The sequence below is a fragment of the Dama dama genome, chromosome 30 (genome assembly GCF_033118175.1).
Source record: "Dama dama isolate Ldn47 chromosome 30, ASM3311817v1, whole genome shotgun sequence".
Classification (NCBI taxonomy): Eukaryota; Metazoa; Chordata; class Mammalia; order Artiodactyla; family Cervidae; genus Dama; species Dama dama.
In genome coordinates, this window is record NC_083710.1 from 37,480,743 (window position 1) to 37,507,861 (window position 27,119).

The window sequence follows — 27,119 nt, forward strand, 5'->3', positions numbered from 1 at the left end:
TTGCCTGCATTCATGTGCACCCAGTCACTTCAGTTGTGTCTGACTCTTGGGAGCTCCGTGGACTGCAGTCCGCCAGGCTCCTCTGTCCATGGGGATTCTCCAGGCAAGAGTACTGGAGTGGGTTGCCGTCCCCTTCTCCAGAGGATCTTCCTGACCCAGGGATCAAACCCAGGTCTCTTATGTCTCCTGCATAGGCAGATGGGTTCTTTACCACCAGCGCCTCCTGGGAAGCCCATCACCCACTTAGTCCTGTTATGGTACATTATTTATATTAGTGTTTTCTGCCTTATCCTTCTAACACTTGTGTATCTTCTTAAAATGAGTTTATTAAACACTTAACTTGTACAAAGAACATATGTAACATGTGTAAGTTTGACAACCCTCCTGAGAGGTAACCATCACTGTGAATTTTGGGCTTATCAGTGCTTGAAAAAAAGTGAAAATGTTAGTTGTTCTGTTGCGTCCGACTCTTTGTGACCTCAGAGACTGTAGCCTGCCAGGCTTCTCTGTCCATGGGATTCTCTAGTTAGGAATACTGGAGTGGGTTGCCATTCCCTACTCCAGGGGATCTTCCCAAACCTGGGATCGAACCCAGATCTCCTACTTTGTTGGCCAATCCTTTATTGTCTGAGCCACCAGGGAAGCCCTATCACTCCCTCAGTTTTCTTTTTTGATTTTCTGCCTAGAAACACATCCCTCAACATTTCTTTGCTTTACGTAATCTCCTAGCTGAATAAGCATGACGTCTGGGGTGTGACTGTAGAGCAGCTTTGTTTTTCTGCTCCCAGGGGACCCGTGAATTACTTCTGTGCTGCATTCCTCCCCAGCCTCCATGGAAACCCGGGCAGGTCCCCCGACTCCCCTGTCACTTGTGGGTCATAAAAATCTCATGTTCACATCTGGCTTAAATGAACTACTCACTAATGGAATTAAAATGCTTGATTTCACATAATAATCCAACTTTAACCTTGTGTTAATAGAGGCCCTTGACTTGGGACCTGTCTCTCCCTCCCTGTCACCCCAACACCACTACCCCCCCCCCCCCCAGAATATTGCTGATCCCCCAACCCTTGTTCTTTCTTGTGAACCTCAAAATCAGCTGGTTGGGATGACACACTCATAGAGTTGGGTTTTGATGGAAGTGTTCTTGAGTCTTGGTGATGCAATGGTGCTGGTTCTCCAGGTGGTCACTGACCCAACGGGTGCGTTTTTGGGTGCTCACCTGGATGAGCAGAGACCCTCTGCTGTGGACAAAGCTCTCAAGTAGTAAAGGTCTGTGTCGCTGGCTTGACCGTCCTGCTCACTCAGCAGCTCTTTGTTTACTTATATTTTAAATCTATACTCTTTTAAAGAGTATTTTTCAGTCTACAGAACAATTAATCACAAAGTACAGTGTTCTCTAATATCCGTCTGCTTGGCATACAATTTTCCCCTGCTTATAACTTCTCACATCCGCCTGGCACAGTTGTACCAGTCCATGAGCCAATATTGACTGCCACCTTGTCATCCCCCAGAACTGCGGCTCACTTTGGGGTTCACTCTTGGGGTTGTGCTGTCCATCCTGAGTGGGCACAAATGCATGGTGACAAGCACCCGTCTGGACAGCTTCTTACAGAGTGGTCTCACTGCTTGAGATCCTCTGTGCCCCCCATGCACCCCTCCCTCCCTGTGACACCTGGCGAACACCGATTCTGTTCATTGTCTCCAAGGCTTTGCCTCTTCTGGAATGTCAGAGAGTGAGAGCTATCCAGTATATGGCTTTTTTGGATTGTCTTCCACTTAGCGTCATGCTTGAAGGCAACCCACTCCAGTATTCTTGCCTGGAGAATCCCAGGGACGGAGGAGCCTGGTGGGCTGGTCTATGGGATCGCACAGAGTCGGACACAACTGAAGTGACTTAGCAGCAGCAGCAGCAGTTGAAGGTTTCTCCATGTGTTTTCAAATGGCTGATAGCTCAGCTCTTTCTTGTACTGAATACTATTCCGCCATCTGGACGCACCACAGTTTATTTGTCTAGCAGGTCATCTTGCCTGTTTCCAAATGTTGGCAGCTGTGAATAAAGCTACTGTAAACGTGTCAGCTCTTTTGATTTGCTCTCTTGGTTTCTCACTGGTAAAATGAGACATTGAACAGAAGTCTCGATCATTTCTAACCCTTGGAAATCCCGTCTTTGAAAACAGCTGAGGACTAGGACCAAGAACAGCACCAGGAGAGTGGGCAACATCTCAGTCCCCAGGAGGAGGAGACCAGAGAGGAAGATGAGGGGAGGCTCGGGGCTGGACAGAGCCAAGAGCATAAGGATGAAGCCTTTACAAACAGAAAACAAAACCCAGAGCAGCCAACCAAGGGGCTGCTTGGTTTATAGGACTAGTTTTTCAGCCTGTAACCATTGTCGAATGTGGAACTGGCCAGGAAGGCCTTGCATGTGGGCAGGTGCGAATGTGGGTGAGTGTGCCTGCCTAGCTGGCTGGGGCTTCACACCAGCTGAAATGCGGCAGCCCTGCTGTCTGGGCGCAGGCGCCCACTTGGGCAACCCCTCAAGATGCCCAGGGAGGTGGTCCAGCCTGCCATCTGTATTGGAGCCTGGCTTTCAGCGGAGACGCCTCCCCACCTTTGGCTCACGCCTGCTTTCGAGAGCTCCTGGTTGCTTTACTGGTTACTTTACCATGCCTCTGGTGTGGACCATGAGTCACCCATCACAGGAAGGGGATTGCTCTCCTGCAAATCCAAACAGGCAAAAGCTGAGCCATAAAGATCTTCATTGTAAAGTCCCTGAAAAAAAGTGATGGAAAAACCATCAGGAGAAAAGACTTTTGACTTTTCCTGAGGTTGCTGGTGATGAAGATGGGAACCTTGTGGCGTTTCTGAGGTGGGGACCTGGGAAGTTATCCTGGCTTTTTTTACCTAAGTTCATTCCTCAGACACTTAGAGCAAATATATGCTTTACCTTGAATTATGTGTCTAAATCCTCTTCGGAATGTTTATTAGACGATTCACAAGGCCATCATGCTTAATATCGTCAATTTTGTGCTTTAACAGCTTTAGTCATATAACCCACATACCATAAAATTCACTCTCTTCAATCGTACAAGTCAGTTATTTTTAGTGAATTTTACAGAGCTGTGCAGCCATGGTCTGCAGAAGAACCCTCATGGCCTTTTATGGTCACCACTTGTTTCCTTCCCAGCCCCCAGCCTCCACTTCCTGTGTCTGCAGAGTCATCCTTCCTGGACACCTTGGGGTTGCTAGAAACCAGCAGCGTGTGAGCCACACAGCATGTGGGACCTTAGTCCCTGACCAGGGATCAAACCCACGCCACCTACATTAGAAGTGCCGAGTCTTAACCCCTGGCCCTCCAAGGAAGCCCCTCCATGTCTGTCTTCTTGCACTGTGTCCTTTAAGGCTTCATTTAGCTTTTGGAGTCTGTCCATGTTGTCATAAATGCATTTTTATACAATGACAATAAGTAACTCTGTAATACTTGATCCCTATATTCTTTGCTACGTCTGAGTGTATTCTTGCTCTTAAAAGATAATAAGTAAGGATATCACTTTGTTGTGTGTTGGCAAGTTTGTTTTCTAGTTCTTCTAAGATTCAAGTTCAGAAGGACTGGGTAGGGGCATCCAGCCACTAGAATCGATGGACTCTAGCACTGGCCTCCATCAGAGACCTAAGTTCCTATTTTCCAGTCTCATCTGTACTTTGAGGTACAATATTAGAATGCTCCTATGACTTTTTTGTGTGTGTGCAAATTGGGGAAGAAAATTAAAATTGAGGTTTAATACTTGAAGGGCGTAGGAGGTAAAATCATGCAGAATAACAGATAATAGACCCCCTGTTCCTGCTGGGAAGATGCGGGTGGAGATGGTGACAGGTCTCGTCACGTGGGCTTTGTCTTCTGTTCTGTGTCTCCGCTTGCCTGTCTAATGATGTGCGATCAGAAATCTGTACTCAGTGCAGGGGATGGAGCCTCCACAGGAGATGAGGACAGAGTAGGGACCACCGCTGGGTCTGTGAGCTGAAGCGTCCTGTCCTTGTCCAGTCTGGTGGTGGGGTGGCTGAGAGGGGAGCAGCGGGTTGATTCCATGGGGGTTTCCGGGCAGCACATTAGGAGTTGCCTCGTTGCAAGCCTCCCCTCCCACCCCAAGTGCAGCAGACCCTTCTGTGGAGGATGCAGACTGGCTCCTTGGGCATCCCCATCCCTCGGCAGGAAAGGACGTCATGCCCATAAGGCTGCTTTTCCCTCCTCTCAATTCCTCACAGAGACATGAGCTTCCTTTCACGAAAGTCTGTTTTGGTGAGGAGCCAGGTGTCGGATCCAGCAAAGGGTGGACTCCTGGCCCTTCGTTCTCATGGTTTCCTTGAACTCCACCTTTGAGGACGTGCCATGAGGCCTAGGTCTCTGTGTGTGACACGTGGTGACTCGTGTGTGCTGGGAGAGCCTGGCCACAGTGACATGGGGCCTTCCCTTCAGGGCCAGGTCTTGAAAGCGAGAATTGAGATACAGAATTTTTTGTGGCTTAAATTCAGTGGCTCCTCCAAGTCTCAGACTTATTAGACTTATTTCTCATTTTTCTTGGTGGAGAGGTGGGAAAGGAGACCAGAAAGACTCTTTTTTTGGATCTTACAATGCACAGTTAGTTCCGGAGAGAAGCTGGCAGTCCCTCCCACAGGTGGGTAGGGTTACTTTGTAGGCATGCAGACTTAGTGTTCACAAGGAGTCCCTGAACGTTTCATCAAATATTTATTGAGCTGCTAACAGCTGCCAGACACTCTGGGTACATGTAGTAGCTGAGGGTGACAAGGACAGGCCTGTCCTGGAGGACACATGCACATTTCTAAGCGAGCTGCTCCTAGTCGGTCATGAATCAGGCCTTGTGGAAGAAGCTATGTTCCAGGCTGGTCTTTGCTGCAAGTGGGTGCAACCCTGGCCCAGAAGGTCCTAAACTTCCCAGTTCATGAGCCCTGGCTTCTCAGCAAGTCTCTTATGCAGCCCCTCGGTCAAAAGAAACACCTAATAATTCCATTATTAAGCAGTTTTCAACTAGCTGTCTGAAAACGGCTGTTGCTAGGTGTAGAAGGAGAAGAAAATTAAGAAAAGCTTAGCCTTCTGCAGAAATTTATATGCTGCAGAGGTTTAGTTTGAAGGCAAGCAGAAGTCTTGACATGTATGCTATGCTCACTTTTTGTTGGATGTAGGGATTTCTTTAACCTAAATTTTTACAAAATTATGCAGAAAACATGAAATTCCCAGAAAATGGGAATCTCTAGTGATGTTTTTGTGTTTTCTGGACAAGACTGTAATCTCCTGCAGAACAGGCCCATGTTGACCTCAGTGTCAGTACTGGAGAGCCCTCAGGGGACACAGTATAACAGCGATAAGACACAGCAAGAAATGTCCCAACCCCAATAGAGACAGTCAAGGGCTATGCTTAGCACCAGGGCGATTTTAGGACTTCAGCTTGAGAATGCAGTCATCACAAAACATCAACAGTAATTGTTGAAAAGGCATGTTCTGTTTCTCTGTTAAACCTCAGTAGGTGTAAGGCTTTAACTTTATTTAGTTCTTAATTTTAGAAGATCGGTATTGAAACCGGATTGTCACATTTAAGGTGTGGGGCGAGGGAATGAAAGACAGTTCTTGTCGAAGGTGAGTCAATAAATGAGGACCTTTGCAGGTACCCCCACCTCCCTCCCCTGCAGTCCTGGCAGTGATGTCACTTCCTGAGGGAGCCCGTCGGGGTGTCATAACCACACAGACTTCCTTACAGTCGCTTGTTTAATCATGTGTCTCCCAGCTGGCTGAGACAGTGTCCACTGTCCCCACTCTCATCCTCTGTCTGTCCCGACACCAGTGGTGGAATGAATGGATGAAACAGATGAAGCCTCAAGTGAGGTTTTCTTGTTAGAAGATGAAGTCTGAAAACAAGCCACAGGTGATCTGTTTAATCGGAAGCCGCCGGTGCTTCTCTCTGATTTGCCTGCACTCGGATTACCTGCACATGGTCCTGAGATGCTTCTGTCACTGCTCTGAGGCAGGGAGGAGACGTTTCTGCTGAGGCACAGCCTCTCGCATCAGAGCCCTCGGTCTAGGAGGGACTGTGGGGACCCGAGGTGATGCTGTGTCATTACGGTTCTGAAGTGATTGTTAGTCAGGAACATGAACCATCAGACTTGGGCAGGCTTTCCTAACTCTCCGAGGCTGGTCTCACTGCAGTCTCTGGGTCCTTTGCAGCCCCCGGCGGCTTGTGGTTGTGAGGGTGGACAGACCTAGTCCTTTCTTGGTTGCCTGGGGCTCACCTTCCTGGGCCTCCAGGGAGACCCGCCCCCTCCCCTCCCACTCTCCTTGTTTTAGGTTCAAGACAGTTCTATGGTTGTTATTCTTTAGTTTATTTTTTTAAGCGCCTGAATTGGTTTTGAACTCTTCACAAAAGACAGAATGTAGTGCTCATTTCACATCAGGCCCTCTGAGCGGCCGACACATGGAGAACGTCGTGGAACCCTGTGTCACGGGGGTGGGGCCCAGGTGTTCCTGAGTCTCATGTGTGTCCCTGCCTCATTCCCTTGGGCTTCCAGAAGCTTCCGACCTGTGAGAGCCAGCAGCATCCCATCAAGCAAATGGGGCTGGGGGACGGGCCGGCTGGTGGCTGGTCTCCCCGCCGACAGAGCTGGACGCTGCGTGAGGTTGGGGAGTCCGGGAGCACAGGCTGGGGAGAGGGTCAGGACTGAAGCTGGGAGGAGAGAACGATGCTCGTGGGCTGTGTTTGGAGGGAGAGATGAAACCTGGCCAGTCTCCCACACTCGCTCCCCCTGCAGGGAGTGGTGGGTTAGTAGGGAGAGTGGACAGTGACAGGGCCGCGTCCACAGAAGGCATGTCACCTTTGCTGTCTGGAAGACCTCAGTGTGCACAGCCCCAGGGGCGGCCACCTGCCTGCAGCGGTCCTGGGCAAGAAGCCGGGTGATGGAGCGGCCGTAGGGTCCCATGGAAGCTTCCGGCACAAGTCTCTGTTGTAGAAAGAATAGTAAACCCCCAAAAGAAGCCACCGAGGGGCTCTCCTGAGTTGCACACTAGTCATTTTTTGAAGGATAAACGTGAGCTGAGGGATTGGCACCAAGTGAGGAACTGAGACACGTGCGGTCTTTTCCTCCATCCGGTTTTCCTTGCACTTGGGGCTGTTGGCTTTTCTGAGCCTCGGGAGTAAGGCTGGGGCCCCTTGTTAGAGGAGGTTTCCTTTGCGGAGACCAGGGTCCTCGGTCCTTGGCTGCAGAGGGACACACGATGTCCCAGGGGAGGGCTCATCAGCACAGCCCCCTCCTCTATCCAAGCAGCCTCCCCCCCTCCACCCCGCTGAGCTCCTGCTCGGCCCCCTGACTTGGGGGCATGACTGGGGAGCCTCTGCTCAGGGACAGTGGCCGGTCACCGCTGCTCTGGTCTCGTTGGTACCCTTGGGTGCCAGGGAATCTCCTGGAGGATGTCCGTGAACCAACAGCTACATGTCAATTCAGTTAGAAGCAGGCAGTCTAAATCAGACAGACAAGGCATTCCAGCAACTGTTTTGCTATGAAAACCAGCGTGAGCATGTGGGCCGCCGAGTGAACGAGCAAGGGAAGGTGGTCTCTGGTCCATCTCTCCTCAGGGCTGGCAGCACGGCTGCTCCCACACCCCCTAAACTGAGGCCGAACTGGATGGAAATGGGGTGGTAGGCTGATCTTGTCCTCTCCAAAATGCAGTGTTGTAAACTGGGGGTCTGTGTCCAGAGACGCATTTTATGCAAACAACAAAACCAAAGGACTTAGGAGGTAAAATAAGTGCACGCAGCACAGATATATACTCTTGTAAACGTTTTTACCAAGCGCTGGATATACAAGCTGTGTTGAGGGAACTTCCGTGCAGCCTGCAGGGTGAGCCCGGTCACTACCGCTCCGGATTCTGCTAAATCGCCTCTCGGGAGCAGAAACGCTGCTTTTGCTCCAGTGACCTTCAAAGTGCCTTCTAGATCAGGGCCACCCATCTGGAAACCTTCCTTGCTCCTAGTCAGTGCCGTACCGGGAGGTCCTGTTGCCGTGGTGACATCCGTTTCAGGGGTGGCTGCAGGCATGAGGTAGTCCTCACCGTGAACTTGGGAGGTTGCTGCTGCAGACTTACTCACCGAGAGAGAAAGGGGGGGTCCGGGGAGGAGGTGTGAGAACCAAGAAGGCCATCTGCAGCTCTTTCCTTGGCGGTGCCCCTCTTGAAGTCTTCCAAGGCCTTTTCAACCCCCTGTTGAGTGGGGTGCAGGAACGGGGTTCAGAGGCTGGCATTTTGCTGAATGTTGGGATCACGGCCAGGAAGCCCAGTGCAGATGCAGACCTACCTAGCACACTTGGTTAGACCCGCCAACCCCCACTTCAGAGACCATAGGAAGGTTTTCCTCTCTTTGGCCTAAGGCCTGCCTTGGCAAACCCTTGGAATTGACAAAGCAAATATCCATCCTCACTGGGAAATCCCATTCTCACCCGCAGGAATGCGATTTAGCCTAGTGACCCAGATAAGGCCAGCCAGCCAGTCACACCTTGTACAGAATCCACACCCTTGCAGAAGATGCAGTGATCCAGTCTCATCCAGCTACAGTTTTGTTTATACTTTCAGTTTTTAGACACTTACACGATTGGGTACTTAAATGAAGCCAGAGCTCCACTCTGCTGAAGCATCTTCCCCCATCTTCTCCTGGAAAGATGCTGAGGATGCCAGGTCCCTGGGGAAGGACAGGCTTCCTTTGACATGTGCACATGGGGGTTGGGAAGAACAGAGAGAGAGTCTTGTGTTAAGGGCTGATGGGCAGTGGGGGAGGACCTTCATCTTTGAAACTAGAACCCACCGTTGAATCTTGGGTGCATAGGAAATGTTATAAATTATGGTTAAATTCACTATATTATCACTATATTATTCGCTAAATGTGGTTTGCTGGACAGAGTCTATGAGAAAATAGATTGCCCGGAACTCTTGGCTTCCCTGGTGGCTCAGACGATGAAGAATCTGCCTGCAATGCAGGAGACCTGGGTTTGATCCCTGGGTTGGGAAGATCTCCTGGAGGAGGAAAGAATAACCCACTCTAGTATTCTTGCCTGGAGATGTCCATGGATGGCAGGTCCATGTGGTTGCAGAGTCGTTTAGAACACAACCTGTTCATAAAGTGGGGGACTGGAGTTTGAGCTCCCAGTTAGAGTCTCGATTTCAGCAAGATTCTGGGAAAGATGTTGGAGTGAATGAGAGAAGGAAAGGACCATCCAGGAAGGGGGAGGGGAGAGTGAGATGAACAAGCTCAGCGAAAGGCAATGTTGACCGTCGGCCAGTGCACAGCCAGCCTCACAGCTGAGGACGGTCTAACTCAGTGGGCCCCCCTTCCATAGTCAGTCACTGGCTGGATGCAGAGTATACAGAGTTCAGTAAGACCTGGTTTCTGCCTCTCAGCCTCATGGAGAGTGTGACAGGGACCAGAGTTGCAGAGCAGCGTGGCGAGCGCTGAAATGGTGGTGCACATGGGGTCCCCCTGAGGACTGGGGGCGTCTGAGTTGGGAGGAAGGAGACCGTGCCTCCCAAGAAAGAGCTGATTTGAGTTAAAGATGGTTAGGCAGAGTGCATGTCTGTCAGGAAAGGAGAAGCATCTCCAGGTATTCAGAACAGAGAAGCTAATAGAGGAATCCTCTTACTCAGCTGAGAGACGAGAGAAGCCAGAAGAGCTCAGGCGGACAGCAGCGGGAAGGTGCTGCCTCCCAAGGCTGGAGGGAAATGGGGGGCCAGGTGCGGGCCCCCCTGTATAGGAGTGAGGCCCTGGAATGGGGACTCAGACAGGCAGGGACCCCACCAGGAGTAGGAGCCAAGGAGGGGGCGCTGAACAACCCTGGGCTGAGACCCGAGCAGAGGGGAAACCCTGCGTCTCCCTTCACCCCCCACCCGGAGTCTCCCACGGGCCCACCCCCTGGCCAGCATGGCCGGAAGCCATTGGTAAGGAGAGCGTGAGGACCGTGGTTCCCCAACACAGACAGGAATGGCTGCGAATGGCTCTGAGAGCCGGCAAGGAAGGGGCCCAGAGCATCACAGCACGAAGAGGGGTCGCTGCGAGCGTCCGCATTCTTAGAGGGAAGGCGTGGCGGGCTGGGCTGAGATGCGACTCTGTCTGAGGTCCAGGGGCAGCCAGTGACACTCGACGCAGCGGTGCCTGTCTGTTTGCACACAGGAAGGACACTGTGGCTGGGGGGTGAGTGAGTCAGACCGTAGGACAGGAGACTGATCAGGGTAGCTAGCCATCCTGGTGGAGGTATTGGACCTGGGGCAAGGCCAGGACTGTTGAAACGCTCCGAACCTCAGGCCAAACCAGCGAGATGGGGAGGGAAAGGAAGCGGGCTGGGATGACCCTGGGGTTTGGCCAGCATGTGGCAGCGCTGGGGCTGGAGCTGGGTCGCCTGCAGCCAGGGCTGCCCCTTCACGGTCGTGGCTGCACGGCGGGTCCTGGTCCCTGAGCTGTGACTCAGGGCTCTGTGCGTTCACCCCTGAGCATCCAGATTTCTGGGTTTTCTACCAGTGTCTCGTTTTCTATAATTTACCCTAACGTGTTACCAAAACCTCCTTATTTGTACGTGAGCCTGGTATATGTTCCTGAATTTCAAATTCAAGTACAAGTTCTCATTTAAAAATTACTGATCATGGTTGTTTTCAGAGAATTCTCATTACAAATGAAAAGAAATGTTCCCTTCTAAAGTTCATACGGTCCAGAATCCAGCTGGTAGACAATGGATTTCACAATATTCCCATCTAAAATTCTTTCTTGTAGCTCTGTTCATAAATATCTCTGGCTGAGCTCCCGTAATTTACAAGACTGGCTACAAAACCACTGATTGAATCACAGCCCTTGTTACTGAATAGAGGTCAAAGTATTAGTTCTAAATAATGCAAGTTGGTATGTTACTCGGAAATTCCAGGAAAAGCTTTTTTCCGTGATTTTCAGTTTCGTTCCAAGCAACAGACAACAATCACGTTGTTCATAGAATACTAAGTCACTGGTCTTTTGAGAAGCGTGTTGCCCCAATTAGAAACTCAGATACACATGTATTTTACTGGATCCTGAAACTTACATAAAGCTTTAAGTGCACACTTTTTAGTGTTGTAAAAATTTGAACAAATTCTTGTTAGAGTAACATGGTGGTAAGTAATGATGAATTGTTGGTACAGATATTAGTAAGGCAGAAAGATGGATACAAAATTCACATCCATATAAACTTGAATAATTGTGCAAATCACAGTTCTTACTCCCAAAGAGTTAAGCAGTCTTGTTCTGAAGGCAGCCACATGAACCTGTTAAAGTGATAAATATAAATATATATCATCAGAATACACTTTGGTAAAGCCGTTTGGTGAGCCGCCTGGGCTTGCCAGGTGGCTCAGTGGTAAAGAAACTGCCTGCCAATGTAGGAGGAACAGGTTTGATCTCTGGGCCAGGAAGATCCCCTGGAGGAGGAAATGGCAACCCACTCCAGTATTCTTGCCTGGGAAGTCCCAGGGACAGAGGAGCCTGGTGGGCTACAGTCCATGGGGTCACAGAGAGTTGGACATGACTGAGGAACTGAACAACTGGAACCCACAGAGTAAGGGGTTTAATTCACTTTAGGGAATTAGCAATGGCTTCTCAAAGGTGGCACCTGCGGATACTCTTAAAGTGTTAGACCAAGGAAGGTTTAGGCTTTTCTAAACCTGTTTTTACTGAGTTTCCACTATTACATCGAACCATCCTTCCAGCCACATTGTTATCCTTAGTGTAGGATCAACGGTCATCTTGGTTTGCAAAGAACTTTACAGTTTCACCTCAGAGAGTCCCACAACCTGGAGGATCCCCCATCTGGGGGCCAACGGACAGCTTCCTATACCTGTGCTAGACCCCCCCTGGAACGGGCCATTGCCATGTCACCACCTTGAATTTATCATGGATCCTGCCCGCCTCCCACAGGCCAGCAGAGATACACATACATGTCCGCATCTCTCATTTTATAGATGGTGCTGAAGCAAGGATGACAGAAATGGCTTTACTCAAGATTCAGGCGACAGTTTAGACATAGACCTGGCCCTCAGTCCTCCATGGAACATTCTCAAACCACCCAACATGAAAGCAAGGCTTCCCTGCACCCCTTGAGCCCTTAGGATCAGCTTCACCCGTGGGTCCTTGGTTATAGAAGGTCTCATAGCGCCCTCTGGTTGTGGTGTCAAGACACCGTCTTCGTCCAGCCAGATTACAAGGCGGGGATACTGTCTGCTCTTCTGTGTCCAGGGCAGCTCATAACAGGACCTTTATTATTACCTACTGTGCAGTCAGTGCCTATGACTGGACATGGCAGTAGGCATAAGTTGTCTGCTTCATTTCAAAATTGTGAGAAGCAGCAACAGCCACAATGCCTGTCCCTCCCAGAGTAGGTGAGGATGGGTGGGTGATGCTGGGTGTTAGGTTCATTCTGCGGCTGGTGGTAGATTTTGTATCCAGCCTTGGTGCCAGGGTGAGTTGGGATGTTGCTGATACAGTTGATTCAGATGCAGCCCCCAGCTCTTTAGGCCCCTCACCTCTATGAACAGTAGACCTCAGAGGGCATCTTCTGATGAAGGGAGCTGGCTAAGTGGACCTCAGAGAGGCTCCCGGGTCTGCATCTGTGGAGCCTCCCTGGTCCCAGATGGAATCAACCCTTTATCTATGATTCTCCCTGGGAATTCCCCTCAGTGGGCACAAGCTAGGGGCAAAGGAAGACGAACCTGTCAGAATCTGGAGTGGAGGAGCAGAGGAGATCTCTGCATGAGGTTGGATTTTTTTCTGCACGTGAGAGGGTTTTGCCAGATTGGGACCTGACCTCAAGGTCTGTATACACCTTGCTCCTTCTCTTCTACCTTTAACATTGTCTTCAGAATATTTTTGCAACCCCTGGACTATATAGTCCATGGAATTCTCCAGGCCAGAATACTGGAGTGGGTAGCTTTTCCCTTCTCCAGGGGATCTTTCCAACCCAGGGATCGAACCCAGGTCTCCCACATTGCAGGCAGATTCTTTACCAGCTGAGCCACAGGGGAAGCCCCTCAGAATATTGGTCTTGACTGGTGTCGTGAGGACTTCCAGGACCTGACTTAAGTCAGGGTTATCTCACTGTGGACAATGACTGCAGCCATAAAATCAGGACTCTTGCTCCTTGGAAGAAAAGTTATGACAAACCAAGACAGCATATTAAAAACCAGAAACATCAGTTTGCCAACAAAGGCTCATATAGTCAAGGCTGTGGTTTTTCCAGTGGTCATGTACGGATTCGAGAGCTGGACCATAAAGAAAGCTGAGCGCCGAAGAAGATGCTTTTGAACTGTGGTTTAAGAGAAGACTCTTGAGAGTCCCTTGGACTGCAAGGAGAGCCAACCAGTCCATCCTAAAGGAGATCAGTCCTGAATATTCATTGGAAGGACTGATGCTGAAGCTGAAACTCCAATACTTTGGCCACCTGATGGGAAGAACTGACTCATTTGAAAAGACCCTGATGCTAGGAAAGATTGAAAGTGGGAGGAGAAGGGGACGATAGAGGATGAGGTGGTTGGATGGCATCACTGACTCGATGGACATGAGTTTGAGTAGGCTCTGGGTGATGGTGAAGGACAGGGAAGCCTGGTGTGCTGCAGACTATGAGGTTGCAAAGAGTTGGACATGACTGAGCGACTGAACAACAGCAACAATTGACAGACCGTGCTCGGATCTCAGGGCTGGCTCTGGGACGGACAAGCCTTGGGCCTGGGCTGCGACAGAATGTGAGGGAGGTGCTTAGGGTGGTCAGCGCCTCTTAAATCATCCTGGAGAGAGAGCCACTTACTTCTGGACAGGCCTCCACTGGCTCTGTCACAGGAGTAAGCTCCCGGAGATGGTGAAGGACAGGGAAGCCTGGCGTGCTGCAATCCATGGGGTCGCCAAGAGTTGGACACAACTGAGTGACTGAACAATGTCATGAGGCATTGAACTTGGAGTCGGACACCTGTGTTCAAATCCTAGCTTGAAGCAGTGGAGAAGAGCATAGCCTTTGGGGTGGGAGAGCAGTGGGACCCTCAGGTGACTTACCTAACCTGCCCAGGCGTCCATCTGACTGTGTATAAAACAGGGATAGTCCTGTTGACCTCTTAGGTTTTCCAGTGCCATGTTGTTTCTGAAGCACCTCGCGCTGGTGTCTGACATGCACACACTTGGTAAAACGATGATGAGCACCCTCCTCAATTCCATCACTGATCCTTCACTGAGAGCAGGGGAGCCATGCTCCCTCGCTGGGAAGGCCAGGCTGGCCTGATGGGCAGAGGCCATGAGAACCGCGTGTTCACTGGGGGAGAGCACAGACACTGTGCTATTGGTTTGATGTGAATTTGTGTGTCTGGATTTCTCATAGTTCAGTATTACCCTCAATTCTGTACTCCCCCAGCCAGTTAGCATCTTTGGTCTGAGGCCCCTCTAATGTGGTTTCCTTCCCAGAGCCTGACCTCAGGCTGAATCAGCTTGGTCCCTCCTGCTCTGGTGGCCCCCGGGGTGTTTTGCATCTTTGTCATTACAGTTTGGGGTATTTCACAGACTATACGCAGCTCATTGTCTTGACATCACAGCTCCTTGCTTGAGGCCTCCTGTGTACTGAGCACTCGCCTCCTATGAGCTGCATTAAATTGAACTTGGTTCAAGTTTCCCTGTGACATTTTGGAATATTGTTGGATTGTGTGTGTGTATGTGAGATAATTGATGATGTCTTCTATTTTGAATAACAAGAAGATACAATCTTGAACTACGCCTTGGCTTTTTCATTCTAGCAGTTTTTCAAAAGTTTTCTTGAAACAAATGCGGGTAGATTTCAGAGTTTACCATCATAAGGAATGCACAACCCATAGGCAAAATTTGCATTCCTCCCATTTCATTTATGAATTAGGAAAAAATAACATTTTATTAATAGTGTAATTGAAAATAGTTTTTATGTGATCGGCAGGCCTGGTTTTCTGTTAGCAACTCCTAAACAAAATAGCCAAGCCTGCGCTGATGGAGGTTCTTCTTGGCTTGACGGGGCTAACTCCCTGCTTTGTTTCCGCTGCAGGCGGTGACTGCGGAGCCCAATGTGCACGGCGGGCGGGAAGGCCAGGCTGGAGGCCCCCAGGAAGAAGGCCTGCGCGTGGGGCCGGGGGACATCGAGGCGCGCGTGGGTCTGAGCCGCCCTAACCTGCGCCCGCGGGCCCCCGGCCCGGAGAACATGACCACGGCGCAGAACGGCCACGGGCGCGGAGCTGCGGTCCCTGGTTCCATCTCTGACCCCAAGGACCCCGGCATGGGAACCCACCCGGCGTGCCGCAACGGCGGCTGTAGCGGCGGTGGCGCGGGCGCCCGGGAGGCGCGGCTCAGCCCGGCCCGCATCCTGCGCCTCTTCTCTGCCGGCCCGGGCAGGACACGCGCCGACCGCGAGCGGCCCCGGCCTGCCGGCCTCGTGGGCAGCTCGTCCACGTGGAACGCCCTGGCCTCCTTCCGGAAAATGGGCTCTTTCAAAAAACTCAAGTCCTCGGTCCTCCAGGGCATTCAAAACCGGGAGGGGTGGGATGCGGTGAAGGAAGGAACCTCGGATCGAGACCCGGGCAAGTCCATCCCCAACGGCGCGGCGGCGGGGGCCCCTGCGGGCAGGTGCGCCCTGGGGCCCGGCTTCGCCTCCGACGGCTCGGACCCCGAGGAGCCGGACGACGGCTTCGCGCGCGGCGCCCTCCGGTCGCGGAGCCTCCGTCGTGCCTACGGCCTGGGGCGCATCCGCCTCCTCGATCCGGAGCCCCCCGGGCCTGTGGCATGTGAGGCCCCGGAACCCCCAGCGCGCGAGCCCGAGCGGAACGGTGTCTGCCGGCGCAGCAAGAGCACCGACAGCCTGACCTTCCTCGGTAAGAGCTCCTTCCGGAGGAAGTCCGCCTCACACCTGGCCGAGCTGCGGGGCGCTCAGGAGGGCCGGGGGCCTCGCAGGACGCTGAGCGGCTCTTCCGCCGACTCCGACAGCTCAGGCGGGGCTCCCACGAGGCCCAGGCGCTGGAGGAGCCCGCTGCGGGTGCCGGACCTGGCCCGGGTGCTGCGGCTCGCGGGGGGTGGCACGGCCGGCCGGACCGGGGACCCCGGGAGCGCAGCGTCCGGGCCGCGGCCGCTCAGCCGGCTGCACGATGACTACTCACGCCGCGCGGCTGCCGGCCCCGAGGGGCGCGGACGGGGGTGCGCGGAGCCCCGAAACCCGGGCCGGGTGGGTGCAGGTGGACCGCCCAGGGCAGCGGTCCCAGTAGGTGCCGCTCCTCGCGCCCAGGGCTCTGCGTCCAGCCCACCGGCCCGGGAGATGTCGGACAGAGGCTCCGACGAACCGGGACCTGGCGACCGGTTTCCCTCGGAGCCTGAGCACCCTCTCGGGCCCCCGAGGCCCACCACGCCCAAGCCCCCCAGCCCTCGGAGCCCCGACGCAGCGAGTGCCAAGTGTCCCAACAGTGTCAGCGCGCTGTCGCTGAGCTCAGCGGACAGCGAGGATAGGGCCGAGGGGCCCGCCCAGAGGGAGCAAAGTTCTGGGTGCTCTCAGGAGGCCGTGCCAGCCGCCTGTGACCAGGGCAAGGAGGACAGCGGCGCCGGCGGCCACGCTCAGCCCAGCCTTGGAGGGGCGGACGGTCCAGAAGACAAGACAGAAGAGGTAAGGATCCTTGGTGGCCTGCCAAGCAGGATAGGTGCCTGTCAGCGCCACCCTCCTCCCACTGAGATGGGCAAAGGTGGTCCCTTCACCTGCCTGGAGGCAGCGCCCTAGCTGTGTTGCTTTCAGGAGTCTTCAGTTGCTGTTTCTCAGGTTAAGAAGTGATTTCTCTCTTTGTTGTGAAATGTATCGCTGTTGTGTGAAGCTCCTGGAGGTGGCATTTATACCACACAGTTCCTCCAGGAGAGATGAGCCCAGCTCTGAGCTAGATTTGGGAGAAAAGTTGAAGGCATCTCTCTTGTACTCTATGCAGCTAATAGGGGCTCTCAAAATTCTAATCTTTGAGACATTATTATTATTATGAGCTTCTTTCTCCTTCTGCTTTAAACTGTTTCCATGTCCTTTTCAACAGAGTTCATGTGAATGAGATTCTTTGTTAAGAGGCCATTACATGTTCTAAGTCGGCTTCATTTCCCAAGAGTGAATTAGAAATGTGCACTGTTATACCTGTCAACCCTGAGTGATGATAGCTCAGAGAAATTTTTATGATGGTTATTGTACTTATTTTTAGAGTAGAACACAAGCATCTCATGAATCAAATTCACTAATAACTGTCAAGGCTCCAAGAGCAATGTTCTTTTCATTTCCTGTCAAGGATCCAGGCAGCCTTACTGTGTAATTTCTACTCTATAAATGCATTCAGTAACGTTCCCTTACAGAGCTGAGAGCAAAGGAGATGCATGCTTGTGTCTGTATTGCAAAGGATTCTTCCCATAAGATCCTAGACTGTGTGGTTGTTGTTATTCTGTCACTCAGTTGTGTCCAACTCTTTGCAACCCCATGGACTGTAGCCCACCAGGCTCCTCTGTTCATGGGATTCTCCAGGCAAAAGTACTGGAGTGGGTTGACATTACCTCCTCCAAAGGATCTTCCCCATCCAGGGATTGAACCTGTGCCTCCAGTAGTGGCAGGCGGGTTCTTTACCACTGAGCCACCAGGGAAGCTAGACTATATCACAAGTATAAATTGTGCCAGCAGCAGTTCCTTCCCACTGGCCCCCAGAGAGGACCTCAGTTTTGCCTTCATGCCTGCAGAGAGCGTGATGATGCAGCAAACTTGGAATCCAGGGCAGCCTCTGGACTGTTTTGTAAATGCTGCGTTATAGGGAGCCTTAGAAAGGGAGCCTACCACAGATCGCTTTCAGGAGATCTAAGTCCGCCTCATGGGTCCCTAGGTAGCCACAGGGCAAGACTGCCTCACTTTTTCTGGATTCAGGCTTGCATGGAGACCTCGGGGCCAATCTGTCTTCCAGAGGTCCTGTTTGTTGATGACCACTTGCTCATTTGCATATTCCTAAAAGGAGTCAGTGGAGCAGTTGTAAGGAAATGGGAGTCAGTGGCAGCCAAGGGAAGAGTCCTGCCTCTGCCATGGGTTGTGTTATTCATCAAGGCCTGAGCCAGTCTGGGCTTTACTTCTGCCTGGATAATGAGATGACCAGTAATTCCTTACACCAAGCAGCCTGTCCTGCCATACTGAGAATTTTAGGACACCTCCCTCCTCCTCAAAAGAGGGATTTGCTGTGGTCAAGAGGGTTCTTTGTGTTAAAGGTGGGGATTTCATTTTCTGTTTAACAAAATTAATAATAATTTTAAAAAGCCATTAAAGTATTTTATTCCTGAGCACATATTAATTAAATGTTAATTAACACATTTAATTAATTAATTAATTAACATATTCAAGAGTTAGTTTCTAACTTAGTTACTTCCCAGGGTAATTTTTGACTGTTAAACAATTTCACATTTATATTTGATGTTCTTAGTTTATGTCACTTAATTTCTACCCACAAGAAATCACTGAAGAGAGAAAGCAGGACACGAGTAGTTAATAGTACATGCATGTTGATAATGCTACAGATTTTCTTTTAAGATGTTTATTACATTTTTAGGTTGCATTCATTTCTGCAAAATTCTCACGTAGCACGTCAACCCACTTCCTCTTATGTGTGCTTGTTAAAGTAAATGTTGAATAGAGAAAAAACTGATTTTGCCCAATTTATGTTGTGTATGCTGGTAGTCTTCAGTGTTACTTGCAGAGAAGTATTTGTAAAATATAACATGAAACCTCCTCTTTTATTTTGTCATTTAGAAGCAAAGTACAAACAAAACGAACCAGAAAGCACCTTGCTTTAAAATGCAGCAATTCCAATCTTCCTGGGTTAGAAGCAGCATTTGTCAATCTTATATAGCCACAATAAAACTAAATATCAGCCTTTTACTATGTTTTAATGTACACTGTGTTATTTTTTTAGTTTATCAATAGTATGGTTCCACTTGTGGACTTCCCAGGTGGAGCCTAGTAGTCAAAAACCCGCCTGCCAGTACAGGAGACACAAGAGATGTGGGTTTGATCCCTGGGTCCAGAAGATCCCCTGGAGGAGGGTATGGCAACCCACTCCAGTATTCTTGCCTGGAGAATCCCACGGACAGAGGAGCCTGGAGGGCTACAGTCCGTGGGGTCACCAAGAGTTGGACATGACTGAAGCAACTTAGTACGTACATAGTATGTGTGATTCCACTTACACGTTTAAAGCTAGCTTGAGCTATGGTTATTGTTGAATTTTAAAAGATTGTAAGCTGTACATTTTATGATATTTAAAATGCTTATTATCATACAGTTTTAAATAAAGGAGAATAACTTTTTAACTTAGAATCATTTAGAAATAAAAGTGGCAATCTTTGAAAAACTGCACACAGTGGAACAAGACTGTGTGTCCCCAAATCACCTCCATAGCATTGTATTCCTGCCACCTAGTGGTAAACGTCCTGTAACAACGATGACCTGGGGAATGAAACTGAAATTGTTACTTGGTTGAAAAATGCAGTTGAGCGTTTATGCCTGTTCCTTATAAAGGGAGCAGGCACAGGGTGTAGTGTGGTTGCCGGTGTCCCTGCAGAGTCACCCAGTAGCTCACTGGCTGAGTTAGGGCCCTGTCCTTGGTCCTGCAGAAAGGATGCCCGGGTTCCTGGTGGTGCTGAGTGTGCCACAGATGAGCTCTTTCAGGTGATGAGAATCCATTGTAACGCCTTTACATGGAGCTTCAGACTTTTAGTTTGCCGTTTGAAAGATGCCCAGCATTGGGCAGACCCTTAAACACCTCGAGGGTAGAGCACAGGAAAGCTCCCTCTGTCTTGGAGGTCTGTAAGAACCGAGGAAATTATGTGGTAAACGCTTGGTTCAGTGTTTCCCAGTGGCCGTCGCGATCTGCTATTCACTGTCCTTTTGTGATTTCCCATCCTCAATTGACCTGGCTCCTTCAGACAGGGGCCAGGTAAGGTCAGTGTTTTCTAGAACTGATTTTGACACCCACCGTGTTACACCCTTATGGATCAAATTGCCGAGTCCCCATGAGGTTCCGGACACTCAGATATAGCTCTGAGGAACAGTGGGTGATGTCGGGGAGACGATCAATGACCTAAGATGTATCTAAGTCATAGTAGAATACGCTGAGTGAGTTAAACCCCACAAAAGGGGTAAAACCGTGATGCTGAGGGACTTCATAAGGGTTGTAGTTCTTACCCACACACCAAATTCAGGCAGGCTTAACAGGGGTGATCACATCTGGTTTGAAGAAGGTGAGATTTCTGCTGGTGGTTATGGAGTGGAAGTGGAACAGTTCAGTGGTCAGAGGCACAGAGGTTTTATGTGATTTCACAGAACAGGACACAGTAGTTTGATTTGGTGTCCCAGGGAACCATCCTGGTCAAGTGAAATCATTAGGTTCAGACTGTGGATTCTTGGATTCCATATAAAGAATCTGTATGTTACTTGATAAGCATTGAGGGATCAGAGATGTCTTTGAATAGAGAAGGGCCAAGCTCAGAACTGTGTGTTTGAAAAGTTAATACACCGTCTCTAAAAAAAGAGAACTGGGGAGAAAGATGACCAGAGATAAGGCTATTGGAATTTATTGCCACAGAGATCTCAGAGGTAACAGAGCTCTGAAGCGTTGGGAGGAAATCCAGCACGTGAGGAAGGATGGAGAGTGAAGCAACAGACGCAACAACGAAGACCCAGTGCAGCCAAACATAACTAAACACATAAATATTCTTTAAAAAGATACCACAGTGCCTGAAATATACTGATAGTACCTTAAGATTGCTTAGCTTAATATCTTTATTATTAATATCATTAGCATATATTGTTTTAATATGCATATATTTTATATGTTTTACATTTTAAACATTATATTGTAGATCATTAGCATGTAGCATGTATTTTATATATTTTATACATTATAAATAGAAATTTTGTTTTATTTTGTCATATTATTTACCATATAATTAAAACTATGGTATTATTTATTATTGATATTATTACTACTAATAACAAAGCATAAATATTAGCTGTTATCAGAGTCATTGTTAGTTAAAATTGCCACCTTCAGTCAGTCCTTTCAGTACAGACCAGTTAAATTCTGCAGATCACTTTCCACCTTCCAGCCAGAGTTTCTCTGAGTCTGGAATGGGCCCAGCCAGGATGCACAGGAAGGGCACAGACCCTGAGCCTCAGCCAGAGCTTGTGCCTCAGAGCCGTGACCTGGACCTGGAACAGGGCCCACAGGGGAACAGGTCAGGCACTGAGTGTGGACCCCTGCTGTCTCAGTCAGGCTTGTCGTGGTCCTGATGTCCTGTAGGTTAGGTTTGGGCATTTCTCTTCCAGCTCTGCCCAGCTAACTCCTGGTTCAGGAAGGAGAGACATTAACCCCTGAAAGAGTTAAACATGACTTGTAACTCTAGTGTTTCCATCGAACTCTTATCAACTGGACATGAGCGTCTATAGAGTACAAACACCAGGTCCCAGAAATGGCTTTAAAACCTTTCAAGCCAGGAGGAACAGTGGTATAAAGCATTTGGTCTAAAATATGTTGACCGTCAATGGCTACTCCCCCTTCAGGGAGGTGGGGGATGGAATTTTACCAGCTCACATTGGAACTCTAAAAATGTCATTGACTCATCCAACTAAAAGTATGCATAACAACCTCTGTTTATCCGACTTGTTCGGTTAATAAAGGTCCTTCTCAGCTGCCCTCTCAAGGTCAGCATTTTTGGGTTTACTTTAGATGCTGGGTAAACTGAGGCCTAGAAAAGGTATCACCCCTCCAAGTCCTGTGGCTGGGCCTGAAGCCAGGCCTCCAGGGATACCAAAGCCTGGGGCTCTGCTGGGAAACATGCAAACACATTCTGACCATTTCTGGTTTCCCAATCTTTGGTGCAATCCTTTCATCTTCCTTATCTGTAAAACAGAATTTAAAGTATCTACTGTACGGCTTTTAGGATTAAATGAGGTGGGATCAGTGAAGGCCAGTGTTGAGATGCTGGCGTCATTGCTGTCTGCACGCTTCCTCACTGTTTTCTCTTGTCCCTGCATCCAGCATCCTTGCCACGGAGCGTGGACCACATCCTACCTCCGCGGGTCCTTGCCCAGAGCAGAGTCCTTTTGGTTTTCTGGGTGGAGTTGGCAGCTTGGGGTGGGCTGGGCCGCTCGCTAAGGACCTTCATTCCATCCCTCTCCTGGCAATTTAGGTGTATCACCCGATGGCACAGGAGAGAAAGTTGTGTGGACAGTAGTGGGCCTGTGGTTCTGGGGCCAGAGCCACGCCATGTCCAGAAGGTCAGAACCTCAGGTGGGGTGGATGGCCCTTGGACACAGTGTGTGACTGATCCAGTCCCTGATATACAGCATAAATGTGTCATATGTTTACTTACAGCGTGGTTCCACTGCACGTCTGGATTTGTTCTTTCTGAGGCATAAATTATTCATCTGAAATACTTATACTGCAAGTTTTGAATTAAGCACACTGGAGATCTTTTGCAGCATCCACGTTAGATTCTCATGAAACACCAGGCGCCGCTCCTGGTTGTGACTTCCCTCCCGTGGTCCCTGTACCCACAGCCCCAGACTCTTAACCAGGGTGTTCTTGCTGAACAGCCATCTCATCAGGCTCAGGGTTTACTTGACCAATCAAGTTCATTGGCTGGACTGTTGTCCCTTTAAAGGAGGGGTGACAGATCTAGTCATCATCAGTGAGAGTTGCCGAAAAGAAAGAATCCTGGGAAAGTCGTGTCCTTTTTCTGACTCCCCCCCGAGTTCTTTTTATAAAGTCATGTCTGGGTGTAGGGTGAGAACTGCTTCCTTGACACCCAGAACTGCTCACTTATTTGCTCCTTTACCCACCAATCCCCATTCATCCCTTAACCATTCATGAAGGTTTCTAACAGCTGGTTTCCCAGACTTTGGGGATGTGATGATAGAATCAGATCATTTGGAAAGAATGTAAGTAGCTGCTTTCATGTGACACCCAGATAAATAAATCAAGCCTATAAAAATATAGCAGTGGTTTTAACAGAGCCACAGAAAACAGAACTTAGAGCCCAGGGGAATTTATGAGGTTTTCTTGCAGGAAGTGATACTTCACTTGAATGTTGAAGGATGAAATTTCCAGGTGGACAGGGGCAAAAAGGTATAGTGGAGGGAGCAGCCGTTCCCTCATTTCCAATTGCATCAGATAACGTGTGGCAAACAGTGAGTTGTTTGGTGTGGCTGGTGAAGCTGGAGCTGGAAAGGCACATAGGATGAGGTTTTGAATCGCCAGCCATGATCTGATGTGTGTCTTACTGAGAGTCTTAGGAGAGTCTTAGCCATGCTCCTCTTAGGATGGAAAATGGATTAGAGACACGGGAGAGAGTTACTGCTTCCACGAGAGCCGTGAACAGATTCCTTCTGAGAGGCTGAATGATGGCAGAACATAGTCATCACGTGGGTGGGGGTGGCTGGAGAGGGAGGGGGACAAGTTAGGGGTGCCTGAGATCTCCTCAGCTGAAACACAGAGGCAGGCATATTTATGAAGGTGCTGTTCTGTGTTCTAATCCAGAAAGCCTTGATTTCCTGGATTCTACAGGCATTTAGGGCTGATGAGTGGCATGACTGTACTGCTAACTGTGGCTTGAAGTTCACTGACGCTGGGAACACAAACACCATCCTTTATCACCCTCCCCAGAGAGTAAGCTGAGCCCTGCCTCACTGCCTCCTTCCCTGCATCCTGATTCCTCTCCGTCTCTGTATAGAGGAGTTCAGACAGCATCAACAAGGTCTCCTGTCCAAGAAGGTGTAGAAGAACAATAGGCTTCTGTCATGTTCAGCTCTAAAACACGGTTCTTGATTTTGGAACATTTTTGTTGTTGTTCAGTCATGTCCAACTCTTTGTTGTTCATTTTGTTGTTCAGTCACGTCCAACTCTTTGTGGCCCCATGGACTGCAGCACACCAGGCTTCCCTGGAGTTTGCTCAGACTCATATCCATTGAGTCAATGATGCCATCCAACCATCTCATCCTCTGTCACCCTCTTCTCCTCCAGCCCTCAATCTTTCCCAGCATCAGGGCCTTTTCCAGTGAGTCAGCTCTTGCATTATGCTGCTATTGATTCTGAGATAGTAGGACGGTGCGGGGGGGGGGGGGGGGGTTGTTAAGTCCCCAAAATGGAATTCCTCTGAATGATTATTATGAAGGCAGGGGAGGGGAGACCTCAAGAGTCTAGATTTTTCATAGTTATCAGTAAGGGTCTTTTTATGCTCAGAGAACTGCATGATCGGTAGTAAACTGTGTCAGCGTGAACATTAATATTTGCATTTTTAATGAATTACCTATTCTGCCCGTCAAACAAGTTACAAAGGCCATAGGCTCACAGACTCTTTTCAGCACATTTAATCATCAGTTTTACACCTGTCAGGACAACTGAAGTCTGTAACACCAGTGTTGAACTCTCCAGGGAGAGAACAAGCATTAATTGCTCATGTGTTTCTCTTTCGAGGGCTTCCCAAGTGGCTCAGTGGTATAGAATCCACCTGCCAATGCAGGAGATGCAGGTTTGATTCCTGGGTGGGGAAGATTCCAAGGAGAAGGAAATGGCAACCCACTCCAGTGTTCTTGCCTCGAGAATCCCATGGACAGAGGAGCCTGGTGGGTACAGTCCATGGGGTCACAGAGAGTCAGACACGACTGAGCTCATACACAGAGTCAGCAGTATTTCTCTTTTGACTCCATATCCAGCTTTCTTCCCACAGCCTAGGGAAAGTACTTAAAACTGTACTAGGAAGCAAGGGTTAACGAGGCCACACACAAGTCTGTGTACAGACGTTGATGACGGGTGTGAATTGGCAGGTCTAGGGCAGGCTTTCTGAGCCCTGGGTGGTTCTGCGCTGAGCTGCTGGACTGTGAGAAGGTGGACCAGGTGGGACTCCGGCCCAGCCACCTACACTCAAAGAGAGTGTTTCTAAAGCAAGGGAACACTCTTGGAGAACATGGATGTGGTTCCCTGCTGTTCTTCAGAGCGTTTGGGGGCCACTGCCTGCAGCAGAGTTGGGGTAGGTCTTGGCTCGCTGGTGTCTGTAGTTCTAGGAAGAGTCGCAATCAAGCTGTGTCCCCTGGATGGCCGTATTTCAAAGTACGTAAAGTTTGCCCAATGATTCAGTTTCAGAATTTGCGGGACACTTCACATGTGTCTTGCAAGGAATGTGTCTTCTGGCAAAGCCTCGCTGTTCAGATGTGAGCTTCAGTCTGAGGGGTTTTTCCCCATCTGTCCCTCCCTCCCTCTGGGCTTCTGCTTTGAGTAAAGTGTACGTTTTGGTTTTATGTATTACAATTCTGTACCACCCAGAATGCGAGCTCTCTCCTTTGCTGTCCCCGGTGGGGCTGCGCAGTGTCAAAGCACAGCCACAGCCGGTTCTCCCCAAGCTGCCCTGTGGGCATGAGCTTAAAGGAGCCAGCATCTCATTTCCTGCCTCTGCACACCTTCCTTTCACCCGCCCCCATCGCTTCCTGGAGCGTGTTTGCTCTCAGAAGGATTTGTTACCTGATCATCTTTAAGACAGCCGCTGGTTTTCCTAAACCCATCTGTCTGTCTCTCTGTTTTTTCTTTTCTGTATCAATGAGGAAAGCAGGTTGCGTAAGTGCAAAAAAAAAAAAAAGAAAAACCAACAACTGCCTGTAGATTTGTGATCAGTTTATTGTCTGCAATTTTTTTGTACTTCTGTTTTTTCTAGCATGCTGTTTCTGAACCTTTTTGTCACAGGATGATGATATAAACGGGTTTATTCTCATGTGTGCTTAAGTTGTCTGTGCTGTTTGAGTTAGTAAATGAATTAAGCAACCCATAATAGCCTGTTTTTATATGTACATACTGCAAAATAATAATAATAATACAAACTTTCCCCCAGTCACTCTCATATTTTCCTGTGGCATCAGAGGAAAATGTTTTAATACACCCCCTTATGTTTTTTTTCTGGAGGTATGCAAATTAAACTGACAAAAGATGACTTTTATTCATGTGAATAAGTGGGAGTTCACAGAAAACTGTGACTGGAAGTGGTTAGTGCATCTTAACAGGGGAAAGAGGTAGGAAAAGCCACTTATGGAAAATGAGTGACTTTTAAGAAAGATGAGGACCCTGTAGAATAGGTGAGAGACAGGCTAGTTTTGTGCCGGTGTCTGTTTAGCTGAGGGCTTCTCCTCTTAGTGATAAGAGTCAGTCTTCCCTGGTAGGAAGGAAAAGAGTACCTTTTCCTTGCAAGGAAGGGAAGGGATTTATGTCAACCAAGTTCTCCTGCTTTCAGGGAAAAGGAAAGCCTGTTCTTACGTGTCTGCAGCTCAAAGTGGTGTTCATTCGCCATGGTGTATTCTGGACCCCGTCCACGGTGACTTGAATTGGAATAGACGTCCGGGCTGTAAAAATCGAACTGGCGGGTCAGAAGGGAGTGGAGTTTGTCAGAGCCCACTCCCTTCTGAGCAGAGGTGACTTGGTATATCTGGAGAAGGAAATGGCAACCCACTCCAGTATTCTTGCCTGGGAAATCCCATGGACAAAGGAGCCTGGTGGGCTACCGTCCATGGGATCACAAAGAGTTGGACACGACTGAGGGACTAAACAACAACGTCTTGGCATATGGGCACATCATGGTGTAGTGGGGACAGGTTACAAGGCCCACACTTGGTGTCTGTTGCTGCTGACTGGCTGCGTGGCCCTGAGCAAGTCACCAGACTTCCCTGGGTCTCAGATCAGAAGTACGTGACCTGCATTTCAGGTGTCAGTTGCCACTGATTGGCGAGAGGCGGGGCTTGTTGGACTAGTCCTCAGGGCAGGGCTCTGGGGGTTTGGGGGTGGGGAGACATCAACCAGAGTGGCCGCTCTGCCTGCCCTGCTGTCTCATGACTTGCCTGGTTGTTCCAGCCCTCCCTGGGTGGGGTTCTGTTTTACTTTCAAATCGTTGTTACACAGTGTCTCAGGATGGAGGAGCTGAGGGCACCAGGCTTCTAGGGACCGCTGCCTGCTCTGAGCCCAGACGTGGAAGGTCTGTGGG

At 49.7% G+C, this 27,119-nt stretch overlaps 1 protein-coding gene across 3 annotated transcripts in view; it reads left to right on the plus strand.

Annotated features, from left to right (window-relative positions):
* The window catches only part of SPATA13 (spermatogenesis associated 13), a 223,041-nt gene that overhangs the window by 146,450 nt on the left and 49,472 nt on the right, over window positions 1-27,119 (plus strand). For all 3 annotated transcript variants that reach the window (XM_061133466.1, XM_061133468.1, XM_061133467.1), the window contains exon 2: window positions 15,112-16,710. In XM_061133466.1, coding sequence (XP_060989449.1) covers window positions 15,112-16,710 — 1,599 coding nt within the window. The remainder of the gene's footprint in view (window positions 1-15,111; window positions 16,711-27,119) is intronic.